At 33.8% G+C, this 14,870-nt stretch overlaps 1 protein-coding gene and 1 long non-coding RNA gene across 3 annotated transcripts in view; both read right to left on the bottom strand.

Moving 5' to 3' along the window:
* The window catches only part of PSPC1 (paraspeckle component 1), a 110,750-nt gene that overhangs the window by 41,936 nt on the left and 53,944 nt on the right, over positions 1-14,870 (bottom strand). For both annotated transcript variants that reach the window (XR_015254405.1, XM_025924241.2), the window contains exon 7: positions 1,119-1,176. Coding sequence is in view for 1 of the 2 variants with exons in the window: in XM_025924241.2 (XP_025780026.1) it covers positions 1,119-1,176 (58 nt within the window). In the remaining variant the exon portion in view is untranslated. The remainder of the gene's footprint in view (positions 1-1,118; positions 1,177-14,870) is intronic.
* On the bottom strand, positions 9,650-12,863 carry LOC147584914 (uncharacterized). The gene is made up of 2 exons (XR_015254387.1): positions 10,166-12,863; positions 9,650-9,894 (listed from the first exon to the last, which is right to left on the bottom strand). It is a non-coding gene; the product is annotated as an uncharacterized LOC147584914 (long non-coding RNA).

Genomic DNA, 14,870 nt, shown 5'->3' with positions numbered 1-14,870 from the left:
GCTTCCTTTGTATACCAGAAATGCTAAGTAACTTTTTACTGGCAGGTAAGAAAAGTGACCAAGTAAACAGCAATAAACAATTTTAGATGATCTGACTACAAGCAGCAAAGAAACAGGCATGAGAAGTAGGGGGAAAAGGTTGATCACAGAAAAAACTAATTCCAGATATTAGATGCTTTAAGGTTTTTTTACTCTCTACACCACATATTCTAAGTACAATCAGGATTTTCTCAGTGGGTGTATATATTATGCATATTAGAATGCTACAGTAATTAACCTTCACATTATGTTATGTAAAGACTTTAATTTCATGACAGCTTCTATGGGACAATATGAAATGAATATATAAAAAGTTTATCTAACTTTTAAGTGTATAACATTTCAAACTTAAAAAGACCTACAAGAACATCCCACACTTATTTTCCCTTCACCTTGTTCACTTGATACAGTATCCCTCACTAGTAGAGATGTTAATGTAGGCACTTTCATAAAACCTTTACATCAACTCTAAAGTTATGCATTAGCCTAGATGTGTAAGACACATCTCATTTCCTTGACATGTCACAGACGCCTCCAAACAATGTACTTCTGTGCACAATACGTTAGGTTATGGCAAAATAAGTTAAACATTCAGTAAAATGAATAAAAAATAACTCCAAAGTTACACAAAAGGTTACCTTACCAATAGAAATTTATAAAATACTCTCAAAAAGTTTAAAGACACTACAAAGTCAGGAACTATCAATTTCTAAGGTAAAAAAGCCAATTTGAAAGCATGAAGTTTGATTTTTTAAAAATGCAACATAGCTGCATTACACCATGCAATGACTGAACAAGTTTCAGGTTGTATCAAAACCTGGTTACAGGTTTCTTTCATTAAATCTATTAACATATAATATACCCTTAGCCGTCAAGTAAACAAAATGATAATGGTGTTTTTAGGCACACTGTTTTTAATGTACTTCTATTTTTTTCAACTTACTAAATATATGAGATTTCATTGTTACAAATGTTGGTTCCAAATTTTAGACTGTTACTGATATGTAGATACCACAAACAGCATGTACAGTTCCCCAAAGAATTACAAGTTACAGAAGACTTTTGCTTCAGATCCCTACCTCCCATGTTTATTGCTCCACGGGGACCCATATCACCCATTCTCATTTCCTGTTCTCTCTGTAAGTAAGCATAGTTGTCACAGTCAACCTATCGATCTTATGACTTTACATTTCCCATCTAAAATCAGAAAGAAAAGAATAAATTGGGACATCACTTTCCATTAAAAAAAAAATTAAAATTTTCCAACATCACTTACTTAATAAACCTGAAAAGAACTTCGGTCTCCCAGGTTCGATATGCCACAGTGCTTAGAGCATTCAGTTTATACTGCTAGATTATACTGTCAGATTACATAAAATCTACCACAGATGTTTTTAATGTTCTTAGTTCAATAGATCAATGGCTAGATTCCAAAAAAGAAAAATCTAGCATTAATAACCACCAGGACCCACTATTTCACTGAAGTCTTAAAACAGAAATGACCGTTAATCCTTTTATATGCAAATGTTTTCAAACATCCAACACAAACAGCTGTGGGCACTAAGATTAAAATAAAGTTATAGACAATTTTCATTTTAGAAATACTGCAATACACACTTGAGTTTTTATTCAAATATCCAAGCATCGTTTTACCCAAGATATGACCTATACAGGCCATGAAAGTCTCCCAGCACACAATTATTAAAAATTCAACATAGCACTGCTTCCTTTATTTGGAAATCTAAATAAAAGTGTTATTACACAGTTGCCAAATTCTGAAACAAAATGCTAAGGTTAATAGTGATACAAAGGTCATGCAAATTACAAAATGTTTTAAATTTCAGTAAAATTCAACTGCTTCTAAAAAACTTCATTTACTACCAGTAGTTACATAGAGGTAACTTCAATGAAATCTCTAGGTGAAATTACTCCACATACTGTGATGGAAATTTGCACTATTATTTAATGATCTTTTCAATTATCAAATCAGTGTTAAATGTAGCAATCATAAAACACATTCTGAGACAACTGTAGCAATGTCTAAATCTTTAAAAAGCACCCTTTTTCTACTTTTAAAAGCAATTTTATTAAAATGTGCTTAAAATTCCACTTAGTAATACAAAATACCAGTGAAAGCACCTATAAAAGCTAGAAATAAAGAAAAGCTTATGGTAGACAAATGCCATTAAGCAGCAAATCAACTGCCCAGATGTAACCTGATATGTCTGAAGACGTAACTTTGAATGAAACTGTTACAAGGAAAACATCACACAGCATCATAAAGAAATGTTTTATCAAGTTATTTAGAAAATGGAAATCCCAAATCTTTCTTTAGACTGTTTTTTTTTAAACTTTACAAAAAACAAATTTGTCTCTTCTTATAAAACTTTTGGCTAGTGATGGACACTACTGACTAGCAAAAGAGCTAGACTATTTTATAGAATGGATTTCTGATAAAGTCATATGGAAAATACTATTTTATGATCACATATAATACTATCATCAATAAATCAAACCAAGTTGTCATTTCCTCATCACTAAAACCTGATAAAATGTGGACTGCTTCAGCATATCCAAACTATTCCAGGTATTAGTTATAGCAGATTCTTGTTACTGAAAAGCTGGTCCATTTCAGCACCACAGTAAAATACACGGATTTTTTTTTTTTTTTTTGATCATGACATTTTTGGGGAATAAGGGATTAATAATTTGTATTTTTACTTTTGGATTTGCCTTAGCTATTAAAGATGAGAAATGTAGCATCTAGCCACTAACATGGTAATTATGACAGTCTTACTGTTTGAGACTTCAATTTTCAAATCTCCCTTATAAATTCTGACATGCTAACTGGTGCCTGTGATTCACTGGTGGGGGCAAGGAGGGAGACAACTTTTTTACTATTTCCTTACAATTTCAGCTTTACCTATCACTTTCCAAAGTAACGTTTAGCTTTACTATTCACAAAGTACTTTTAAAAAATTGTTCTTAAATTATTCTATTCCATTTCCTTCATTAGCAGAATTCTGGAGAGACTATAGGTTTTCAAAAAAGCTTTTATTAATTAAGTATTCTCCACACCCAGTGTGGGGCTCAAACTCATTACCTCAAGATCAAGAGTCACATGCTCTACTGACTGAGTTACCCAGGTGCCCCTAGATTTATGATTTTAAGTCAATTATTCAACAGTGGCCATAACATTCCCTTTCTGATGCTCTATTAGAAACTGATTCCAGTTCTATAGTATCTTTCTTTAAATGAGATAATCAGAATGTCTTATGATAATCCATGCTAATGTAGCCTATCACTATGCTAAAACACCAATATATATATTATAGCATTTTCCACTAAACATACATATATTCCATACTTAGTATTGTTGACATTTCCTTAAAGAAAAAGTACCAAGTACTATTTTATACAGCTTCACATGTAAGACTAAGAAAATGAGATGGTATAATTAGATGACAGATTATTTTTTAGCTATTTTAGAAAGAGCAAAAGAACTTTTCAGCTTCCTATAAGGTCATGTCTTAAGGTTACTGTTATTTTCTAAAAATTCACTGCTACTTATTTCTAGTAAAATGCAAGTCACATTATATTTAAGGGTAGGTTAAACAATGAAAATTAAGACAATACTTCTCATTATAACTTGATTTATCAAATATCAGTGAGAAACACTTGAAATTCACTGTAACTATGTACCCATCCAAAAAGCAATACACAAGACCTTCACTTCCATGAATTCTAGTATTTGAAGTTAGAACTGGCGCATAATATAAGCCAAATTTTGAAAGACTGCACTGTAACAAGATACTAAAGCTATGATAAAAATTTGGTTTAATTAATTCAATTACTCTTCATAGCAACCCTGTAAGATAGGTCTACGGTTATCTGATTTTAAAGATCATAAAACTAAGGCACAGCACTGTCAAATAACTTACTCAAGTTTGAACTGACCTATGAAATTCTGCCAAAATAGAGTTCATAAAGTTTTCACCTTCACAAAGCACCTTCATTTTTTTTTTCAAGGATTCCAACAAAGACTAAAAAAGGGAAGGTTCTTAATTTATTCTATGTTCATAAGAAGTTGTGCCTTTCTGGGGCACCTGGGTGGCTCAGCTGGTTGAGCATCTGTTTAGCTCAGGTCATGATCTCGTGGTTCATGAGTTCGAGCCCTACATACGGGTCTGTGCTGACAGCTCAGAGCCTGGAGCCTGCTTTGGATTCTGTGTCACCCTCTCTCTCTGCCCCTCCCCCACTCATACTCAGTCTCTCTCTCTCTCTCTCTCTCTCTCAAACATAAACATTAAAATTTTAAAAAGACATTATTTTTTTTAAATTGTACGTATGTATTCCTGAGCCTGTCACTGAACTATGCTTATATTCACAGGTGACCAAAAAAGTAAGCAAAATATGACTAATTTCCAGAACCACATATCAAAGCAGCATTCCATTAAAACAGTGGATTCTCAAAGTGTGGTTGATGTGAGTACTGAGTCCGCAAGACTTTTTCAGGAAGCACACAAATTCAAAACTTTTCATGTCTTACTAAACACTAGAACATACATGCTAACTTGAATATAAATTAAAAAATTAAAATATATAATAAAAAATAATAAAAAAATAAACACTAGAACATGGATATAAGACTATGATCTAGTTGGGCTTTTCAGTCTATCAACTATTGTGTGGATGATGCAAAAGCAATGACAGGCAAAAATGTTGAGATTTTAGCACAAATCAAGGCACTTCCATTCAATTTTTACTAGTAACTATCATTGTATTCTTCACACACAAACTGCAGTTTTAAATTTTCAACTATGAGTACCTAGATGAAGCAGTTAAAATGAGTATTAAACCACCACATGCCTTTTTAATAATCTATGCAACAAAACAAGATACATACATAAAGCATTTCTGCTTGCATTCTGAAATAGGGTGGTTCTTCAAGAAAAACCATTCTTATGACTGGGTTGCAAACTGAACAAGATGTCATCTGACAAACTACGGTTACTGACTTGTGTACAGGTATTCCTTGCTTTTTGAAAGTGTGCATGCATTACACCACTTAGCTTTTATGAGACACCTACATTTGTAGTGTTTTTGCTAACCAAACAGCACCCAAAGATTTTCACTTTTATGGAAAAAAGGCAAAAAGTAAAAATAAAGTTCAGTGTGTTTTGCAGCAAGCAATTTCAGAGACAGCACAAACCTAGAGCAGCAAGACTGGCACAGCCAAGCTCTTTCTTTCCCTGGGAACTAGACTCAACATCTCAACACCAAGCTGCCTGTATCTGTGAACATCTGTGCTCTAACTTGACTTATTCTGTGCATCAGCTACCAAGATGTGCCCTAAGGTTTCAGAAGAAGCCTAAGGGGTTATTTTTTGGGCCTGGAAACCCTCAAAACATTTTTCATATAAATATTAATGGTAACTGCTTCTTCATTTTATGCCATTTTGGCTTACAAAAGGTATCACAGGAATGCTATACTTTTGGACAGTGTTTGGTACACATTTTCTGATAAGATCAGTGGCTGATATGTTAAAAATGTGACTTGTTTTTTATTTTGTATAATAAAATACATTAAAATATGGAAGATTTGCATAACTCAATAGGTCAATATTTTTATAATGTTTGGTATATGACATGACAAAATCATGCATTGGTAAAAGATCCATTCAAAGTTTAAGGCAGCCCAACGGATTATAATACAATGAAAACTGTCAAGTTTCACTGTAATATTAAACAAAAATATCCACAAGTATCTGTAAATGTTAAAATATACTCATCTCTATTTACTAATTTATCTAAGTGAAGCCAGATTTTCTTCATGCACTTCAACCAGAAGAGCATTTTGCAACAGATGGAATGCAAAAGCAAATATGGGAATCCAGCCATTTCCTATAAAGCCAAACATTGAATAAATTTATAAAAGAGTAAAACAATACCACTCTTCCCACTACATTAAAGTGGAACTTCAAAAAGATCTGCAAAAATATAATATAAGGCGACTGTTCCCACTACAACCCACTTTCTTTCAAGTTTCTCTCTTAATTTCTAATATGGTAAACACTGACATAACCTAAATAAAGCTCTTAGGGGTCTTCAATAATTTTTAATACTGTAGAAAGATATCAAAACCAAAGAGATTAAGAACCACTGCTTCTAAGTTCCGGTCAGTATTTGCTCATGAAAATTTAAGCAGCAGAAAATCTGCACTAATGTAAACTAAACATTATTTTATGTAAAATAGGATCTTTTCCTTTAATACTTAACACTCAGGATACCAACCTGTGAATTTAAAGATCTCGTACTTTTTTTAGATAACCAAATTTAAAGAATTCACACAATACAAAAATAAGGCTAAAATAAATTATACTATATGCCTAAGGTTTAGAAAAGTGAGCTACAGAAATGACAACATAGTATCAACTGACACAACACTTTGCAATGAGTTGATAGAATATATTCATCTAACACTCATTAATCTAAATCCTTGTTAGAATGACAAGGATCATTATTCTTTAATCTGTAAACATCTTTCATGTACACTTCTGAAGAAACTTCTAGGGATTGACAAGGGATCACCATGTACCATTTAGGTTCAATGTCTTAATAGAGAAAATGCTAAAATTCTTGATGTAAAAATACTGATACAGAACATTTAAATCTACTAAATGATATATAATTTTAGAGAAGATTCTAAGTTTTGGGAAATAACAAGATTCGGCCTTTTTATCATTAAACATTCCTAAATATAAATTACATTTAGCACTCAGAAATCTATCTTTTCCTTCACTGGAGAAGTTTACACAAAAGAATAATAAGATTATTAGATATCTAGTTAAACTGTTAAGGAGAAATAAACAAACTATTAGTATCTGAAATTTTCACTATATAACAAACACAACATATCTGGAAAAAAAACTGGAATAAAAATCAATTACATGAAATATTAATAGGTATAAAGAAAAATTACAAAAATAACCACTAGGTATCTTTGCCAAGAAATTATTCACTCCTTTAAAAAGTGTTACAATACTGTTAAAATAAAAATAATTTTAAACTAAAAAGGGAAGTAAGACATGTTTCCACTGATATAAATAATAGCATGCAAACTTTCCAACATAACCAACAGAGAATGCTTGGAAGACTTAAAATTTCTACTTCAAGTAATTAAAAACAAGAATTTCCCAAACATACTACTTACTCACTACTAGAAAGAGAAGGGGGGATGTTTTTAAGTAACATGAGACAGTCTTTCAATAAATACAATTTATGGTGATTTTTTTACCCTCAATTTGAATACATGCATTCCATGATATCTGCACCCCTGAATACTGGAGAAATGTTCTTCAGTTATGTGGTTGTTAAAATGGTATTTTTACACCATATATCATTAGGGAATTGCAAATTAAGACAACAGTGAGATACCACATCAATCAGAATGGCCAAAATCCTAAACACTGACAACACAAAGCATGACAAGGATGTAGAGAAATAGGAATTCTCATGTATTGCTGACAGGGATTATAAATGGCATGTTTACTTTTCTAGAAGACAATTTAACAGTTTCTTACAAAACTAAACATACATACATACAATCCAGCAACCACACACCTTGATATTTACACAAAGATGAAAACTTATGACCGCACAAAAACTTGCACATGGATGTTAATAGCAACTAAATTTAGTCATAATTGCAAAAACTTGGAAGCAACCAACATGTCCTTATTAGGTGAATGGATCAACAAACTGCGGTAGCTCCAGACAATGAAACATTACTTGGCACTGAAAATAAACAAGCTATTAAGCCATGAAAAGACACAGAGTAACCTAAAATGCCATTACCAAAAAACCAATATGAAAAGTCTATATATTACAATTCCAACTATATGACATTCTGAAAAAGTCAAAACTATAAAGACAGTAACAAAATCAGTGCTTGCCCAAGATAAGGAAGGAGGGAGGGATGAACAGGCAGAGGACAGAGGATTTTTAGGGCAGTGAAACTATCCTGTATAGTGCTAACAATGGGTACATGTCATATTTGCCAAAGGCCACAGACTGTGCAACACCAAGAGTCAACCCTATGGTCTTTGGGTGATGAGGATGTGTCAATTTGATAGTGAAGGAGTCGGTAAGTTAGGGGAAGGAGGTATATGGGAAATCTATCTTCGGCTCAATTCTGCTATGAGTTTAAAACTGCTCTAAAAAATAGTCTCTCCTAAAAAAAATAAAAACTAAACTAAACTAAAATAAAATAAAATAAATTAAAATACAATACAATTAATTAATTAATAAAAAATAGTCTCTTAGAGGCACCTGGGTGACTTAGTCAGCTAAGCATCGACTCTTGATTTCAGCTCAGGTCATGATTTCACGATTCAAAGGATGGAGCCCTGCATCAGGCTCTGTACTGAAGCGCAGAGCCTGCTTGGGATTCTCTCTTTCCCTCTGCCTCTCTCCCCAACTCGTTCTCTCTAAATAAATATTTTTTTTTTTTTATAAATTTTTTTTTTCAATTTTTTTTTTATTTATTTTTGGGACAGAGAGAGACAGAGCATGAACGGGGGAGGGGCAGAGAGAGAGGGAGACACAGAATCGGAAACAGGCTCCAGGCTCCGAGCCATCAGCCCAGAGCCTGACGCGGGGCTCAAACTCACGGACCGCGAGATCGTGACCTGGCTGAAGTCGGACGCCCAACCGACTGCGCCACCCAGGCGCCCCAAATATTTAAAAACTAATAAAATAAAAACTATTAAAAAAATTTAATGTTTCTTTTTGAATGATCAATTCCATATATAAATTTATACGACAAATTTTAGTCATGAAATAAAACTTTGTTACTTGTTAAATTTCAAATCAGAAATAAAATGAAACAACAAATACAAAAAGGGGGGCTTACTCTTAGCTCACTGCATTTGTTAACCTCAAAACATACCTCTGAATCTAAATTCATTCAATGTATTTTTAAAGCCTGGTTCAGGAATCTTAAAAGATTATTCTGGTGCCACCTGTCAAATTCAAAACTTAATTGCTGCTTTTTAATAAATAGAGTGATTTTCTAACTGAAGATTAATTAAATCTAATTACAAATAATCCACCATATATCAAAAGACAGAAGAGAATAAACTTATATTTAAACAAATTTATATTCAGCTGAGAAGAGTTTTAATCACATATCCAAGGGATACTTTCAAAATTATCATTATCATCATCTTTTTTCACTTGTCATAGCAAACTCTAAACACAGGCTTTTAAAGACTAAAACTGATTAAGAATATCTATTCTTCAAATTTAGTTATTTTATCCTAAACTCTTAAAGAAATCATCCATGTATCAGCTACAACACAAACACAGTATTTTTAGTACTACCCTATTAAAGCTCACATAATACTGGTAATTGGTTTGCAACTCTTCACTCATAACCTCCTAACCAGTACATTTCCTTATCAAAGTCAAAACAACTAACATGACTGACCAAGGTATGAAAGATGAAACAAAAGAACAAATATAAACTGTACAAGAAGCAATTCCAAACTGGTCCCATCAACAGAAAAAAGCAGTAGAATGTGCAAACAAAGCACAAGTGTTCCAATGTATAAAGAATTAAGTATATATTTAATGGGGAATCTTTGTGTGATGCTAGGTATTAAACAAATTATCTTAGTAGTTAGTATACCATAAGCTATGAAATTTTAACAAATTACATAGTTTTCTTACGTAGACAACTCAAAACAACAGGTTCAATTATAATAATTTTAAAAATATTTAAGTGGTAACTAAATAAAATTCGGGTATTTAAAACACAAATTTATAAGAAAAACTACTATTATAAGCATATCAACTGTTTATTTTTTTTTTTTTTTTTTTTTTTTTTTTTTAAAATTTTTTTTTTTTTTTTTCAACGTTTATTTATTTTTGGGACAGACAGAGACAGAGCATGAACGGGGGAGGGGCAGAGAGAGAGGGAGACACAGAATCAGAAACAGGCTCCAGGCTCTGAGCCATCAGCCCAGAGCCCGACGCGGGGCTCGAACTCACGGACCGCGAGATCGTGACCTGGCTGAAGTCGGACGCTTAACCGACTGCGCCACCCAGGCGCCCCGCATATCAACTGTTTAAAAGCAAAATTTAGGAAAACCAGTAACAGGACAAATGAAGAAGTTACCTTCTGAGAAACATGGTAAATTTACAACCAGAAAACAGGTTTTGAAACGTGGTGTACAATATAGTGCAGGATATCATAAGATAAAGTACAGGCAAACTTACCCATATAGTTTTCAATTACTTGATATTTTAAACAGAAATAAATGCATTTCATCAGCAGAGAATGCTCACAAACCCAAGTTTCCTGCCACTAACAGTTAGATAATAACTATCCATAGACATTCACATTTATTTAGTCTAAATTGTTATAAAACTCTGATATTTCAGGTGACACGACAGAACTTCATGTCCTCAATATAAAGTAAAGAAGATACTAGATTGAGACTGACCTAAAAAAAAAAAACAACTTTTTTTAATCACCTTGTAGAACTTAAAGGGGGGTTTCTAAGTATTCCATTAAGAAGTCACAAAGCAGAAATAACAAGCTAAATTTTTATGTCTTCATAGCATCTTTTTAATTCAAATTATTTAATATGTAAAAATTCTTACTAGTTTTATTATACATATTTGACATCTCAAAAGTGTTTACTTTAGTTAAACACCTCTATTTACCAATCTTGACTTTCCTCTTTTCCAACCCCTCAAAAAAAGGTAAACATTAAGCTAAAAGTCTTACCATTCTGAACCAAGTACGATTCAAAGAACTTACCATTTCAAAGGAAAAGACATGAGGTATACCTACAACACAGTGAATAATAAACCAATCATGTCAGTTTAAAAGAAAAAAAAAAAAAAAAAAAAAAACACTCAGGGGCGCCTAGGTGGCTCAGCTGGTTGAGCATCTGACTTTGGCTCAGGTCATGATCTCACAATTCGTGGGTTCAAGCGCTCCATCGAACACGCTGCTATCAATGCAGAGCCCACTTTGGAACCTCTGTCCCCGTCCCCTACGCTGCCCTTTCCCCGCTCCTGCTCACTCTCTCAATAATAAATTTTAAAAAAACATTAAAAAAAATACACCCAAGTAAGTTCCACAACAGTGCTGAGGCTACTCAATGCACTCGACACTCCCTTTGCAATCTCTTTCTATACTCTCAAAACTTATTTTTAAAGTTTATTTAAGAGAGAGCACACACACGTACACACAGGGGAGGGGCAGAGAGAGGAGAGAGGAAGAGAATCCAAAGCAGACTCCATGATGTCGGTATGGAGCTAGACGCGGGGCTTGAATCCATGAACCATGAGCTCATAACCTGAACCAAAATCAAGAGTTAAGACACTTAACCAACTGAGCCACCCAGGTGCCCCTAGACTCTCAAAACTTTTTAGCTTTATCTCTGTACACTCTGTGCAGATACTCTGCACCTACAATACTCTAATCAAAGAGACGGGGCGCCTGGGTGGCTCAGTCAGTTGACCAACTTCGGCTCAGGTCATGATCTCACAGTTCTTGAGTTCAAGCCCCGCATAGGGCTCTGTGCTGACAGCTCAGAGTCTGGAGCCTGTTTCAGATTGTGTGTCTCCCTCTCTGTCTCCGTCCCCTCCCCCGCTCATGCTCGCTCGCTCTCTCTCTGTCTCTCTCTCTCTCTCAAAAATAAATAAAACATTAAATTTTTTTTAACAAAATAAATAAGATACTCAAAGACCTAATCCTCAACTTGATTCACTTCTGTATCCTCTATGGTACTCAGCACTTTGAACACAGTAAAAACAGTGACCAAATTTTCTTACTAAATGGAAACCTCTAAAATCCTTCTGTAAGTCTAATACTCTGATGGGATATCCAAGTGAGATCAATGAACAGTTAGGTGTACTGAAAACCAAACATCAAAAATTGTTATTTGACTGTTTTTGAAAAACACTCTTCATTATGGGATTCCAATATGAAGTCTACAAAAATACATCAATAGTCTTAACACCAATCGTTTCAAAACTACAGATGTTTACCATGAGACATTAGTATTCAATAAATACCAAAGTATAGTGGCCCATAAACAACACTGAAAACCATGTGACTAAGCTGCACTGGTATCTGAAAAATAAGACACCAAACTATTTAATTCTCTGTTTATATCTAAGTAACCACAATATGACAAATGCAACACTCTCAAACTCAAAAAACTCAATTAAAGATCCATTAGTGGACAACAAAGTCAGAAAATAATTAGAATGCAATGTGGTAAGTACTAAAAAAGAATCATTATTAAAAATGATACAGCTGAGGTGAGTAGTAACAGAAGGTTATGCATGCACTGAGTGTATGCAGACATTCTCCAGGAGAAGAAAAGAGATAAAGAAATTTTTCTGGATTATAAGCCTCTCTGAAACTCTAATGGAAGGTTAAGACAAAAAAAAGACACTAGTCATCTAACATGACATAAAAATAATTAAGTACAATAAAGTATCCTCTGGTAAAGTTGGTATAGAGTTTAAGAGAGGCTCAGTAAGCATTTCCCTTTGGAGTCATTTGGAAGACTTTTAAATATGAATGATAAAACAGAAGAAGAAAAAACCATTAATTGTAATCATAATGTATGATGAAGATAACCATACATCCTGGTTTGCAAGAGACTGCCCATTTTATGCCTGCTGTAAAAAAAAGTAACTTTAAATAGTACCTATATTCAGTTGTCCTAGTTTGGTTGAAAATTCTTGAGGTTTTCCCCTACAAATGATTAGATAATACTAAAACTATTAAAAAACCCTTTTGAGGGGCGCCTGGGTGGCGCAGTCGGTTAAGCGTCCGACTTCAACCAGGTCACGATCTCGCGGTCCGTGAGTTCGAGCCCCGCGTCAGGCTCTGGGCTGATGGCTCAGAGCTTGGAGCCTGTTTCTGATTCTGTGTCTCCCTCTCTCTCTGCCCCTTCCCCGTTCATGTTCTGTCTCTCTCTGTCCCAAAAATAAATAATAAATGTTGAAAAAAAAAAAAATCCTTTTGAGAAGTGATCAAAGATTTCAACAGCTGGTTAAAAGTGATACATTTCTTCAACCCAAATACCCCCAATCGTCAAAATTCTAACGATCACTTCCAAAGTATATATGAACATAACAAACATAAACATATATTGATTTTTGTATTCACTGGACTACAAAAGTATAAGTCTAGTTCCAATTACGCTCCATCCCAAATATTCAGAAAAGTTCTTGTCTCACTGTAAGAAACACATTAAATTATTTTAGTAAATAAATGAAAACATTAACAATAAAAAAACTGGTCACAACTAGAACATTATATGGCAGATCACTGCAATGTAAATGCTATAATTTTGATCATCATCATCATCATCATGCCCAAACCACTGTAACTGAGCTGCTATTATAACAGCAATAGGTACTAACCTATCCCCCCAGGTCACACCTAAATCTGACACCAAGCTCTACAGCAAATAATTCTTCCGTTATTTCCACAGAATAATGAAGATGCTATAAAAATCCCTTGTAAAATATGTCCTTTTTCTGAATGCTTCAGGTATTTAGACTTCTAAAAAATAATCTTCTTCTGCAATAAAATCAAATCATTTATTAGAGCTAAATAATTTATAGGAAGAGGAGTAATAGCCACGTGGAAACCACAAAATGGCAACTTCTCTCAAAAATTCACAGATCATTTCAGAAAATGTTATTTGTACCTACTTATTAGTAATTAATGATTATCATCAGTTCTCTGTGCCAACAATCTATTAATGAAATTTTATTACTAGCTAGAGTTTCTGTTGAGTTTTGTACATGACACATCAGAGAAAGCTGGGTTGTAAGTAAATCAGTTAAGAAAAACAATGCCCACTCAAGAAGGAGGAAAAAAGACTAACATAAAGAAGTGGCTGATTAAATAGGTCAAATTTGGCAATGCTGATCAAGAGAAGGTAACATTTGAAAGAACAATGCTTTATGTCTCTACTAAGAAAACATTTGAGAACTCTAAGATATCAGCTGTGGGGCAATGATGCCTTATCAAACAGTTCCTCTAATAACTTTTGCTCTGATTTATAACCATAACTACCAATAAACCTTCAGGTCACTAATTTGGACTCTTCAGGGACTTTGATTCTAGGATAAGAGGTGCTCTGTTCAATGAGACTTCCAAAAACACTGGAAAAAAGCATATTAATTAATAAATTTACTTTTAATTCACAAACTCTTTGAGTTTGGTTAACATGAGTCACTTTTTACAGATTCCTCCCAACTCCCAACAATCTGGACCTAGACCAGGGGTCGGCAAACTTTTTTGGTAAAGGGCCAGAATAATATATATTTCAGGCTTTGCAGGCCAGAGAGGCTTGATATAGTCTCATGCGGTTGTGTCACAACTAGTCAACTCTATCATCTTTGGGCAAAGCAGCTATAAGCAAAACACAAACACAACAGGCAGTGTTCAGATTTGACCAGGCTTACCCTAGTCTGTCAACCCCCAGTCTAGATGAAATACTTAACAAAAAGTTTAAAAAGTTAATGTATGATTTGAGACAATACCTGTAGGTATTGTCCACATATAGGCTGAAAGCTCAACTTTCACACCGAAGTTGTCACACCAAAATCCCACAGAACACTATTCACATAGAATGTTGTGCTACTTACATTGTTAAGTGTATGAATCCTATTCCCCAAGTTGATTGACTCTGAGCCCTCCCTTCAACTCCCCAGGTCCCAAAAAAAATTGAACTACTACTATTCTTATTTCAATATTTCGACTATGTCTCATTTCAACATATGGCT

Source organism: Puma concolor, chromosome A1 (assembly GCF_028749965.1).
Source record: "Puma concolor isolate L17-30 chromosome A1, mPumCon1.1.hap2, whole genome shotgun sequence".
Classification (NCBI taxonomy): domain Eukaryota; kingdom Metazoa; phylum Chordata; class Mammalia; order Carnivora; family Felidae; genus Puma; species Puma concolor.
Note: the sequence above shows the minus strand (reverse complement) of the source record. Positions and strands in the feature narration are given on the sequence as shown.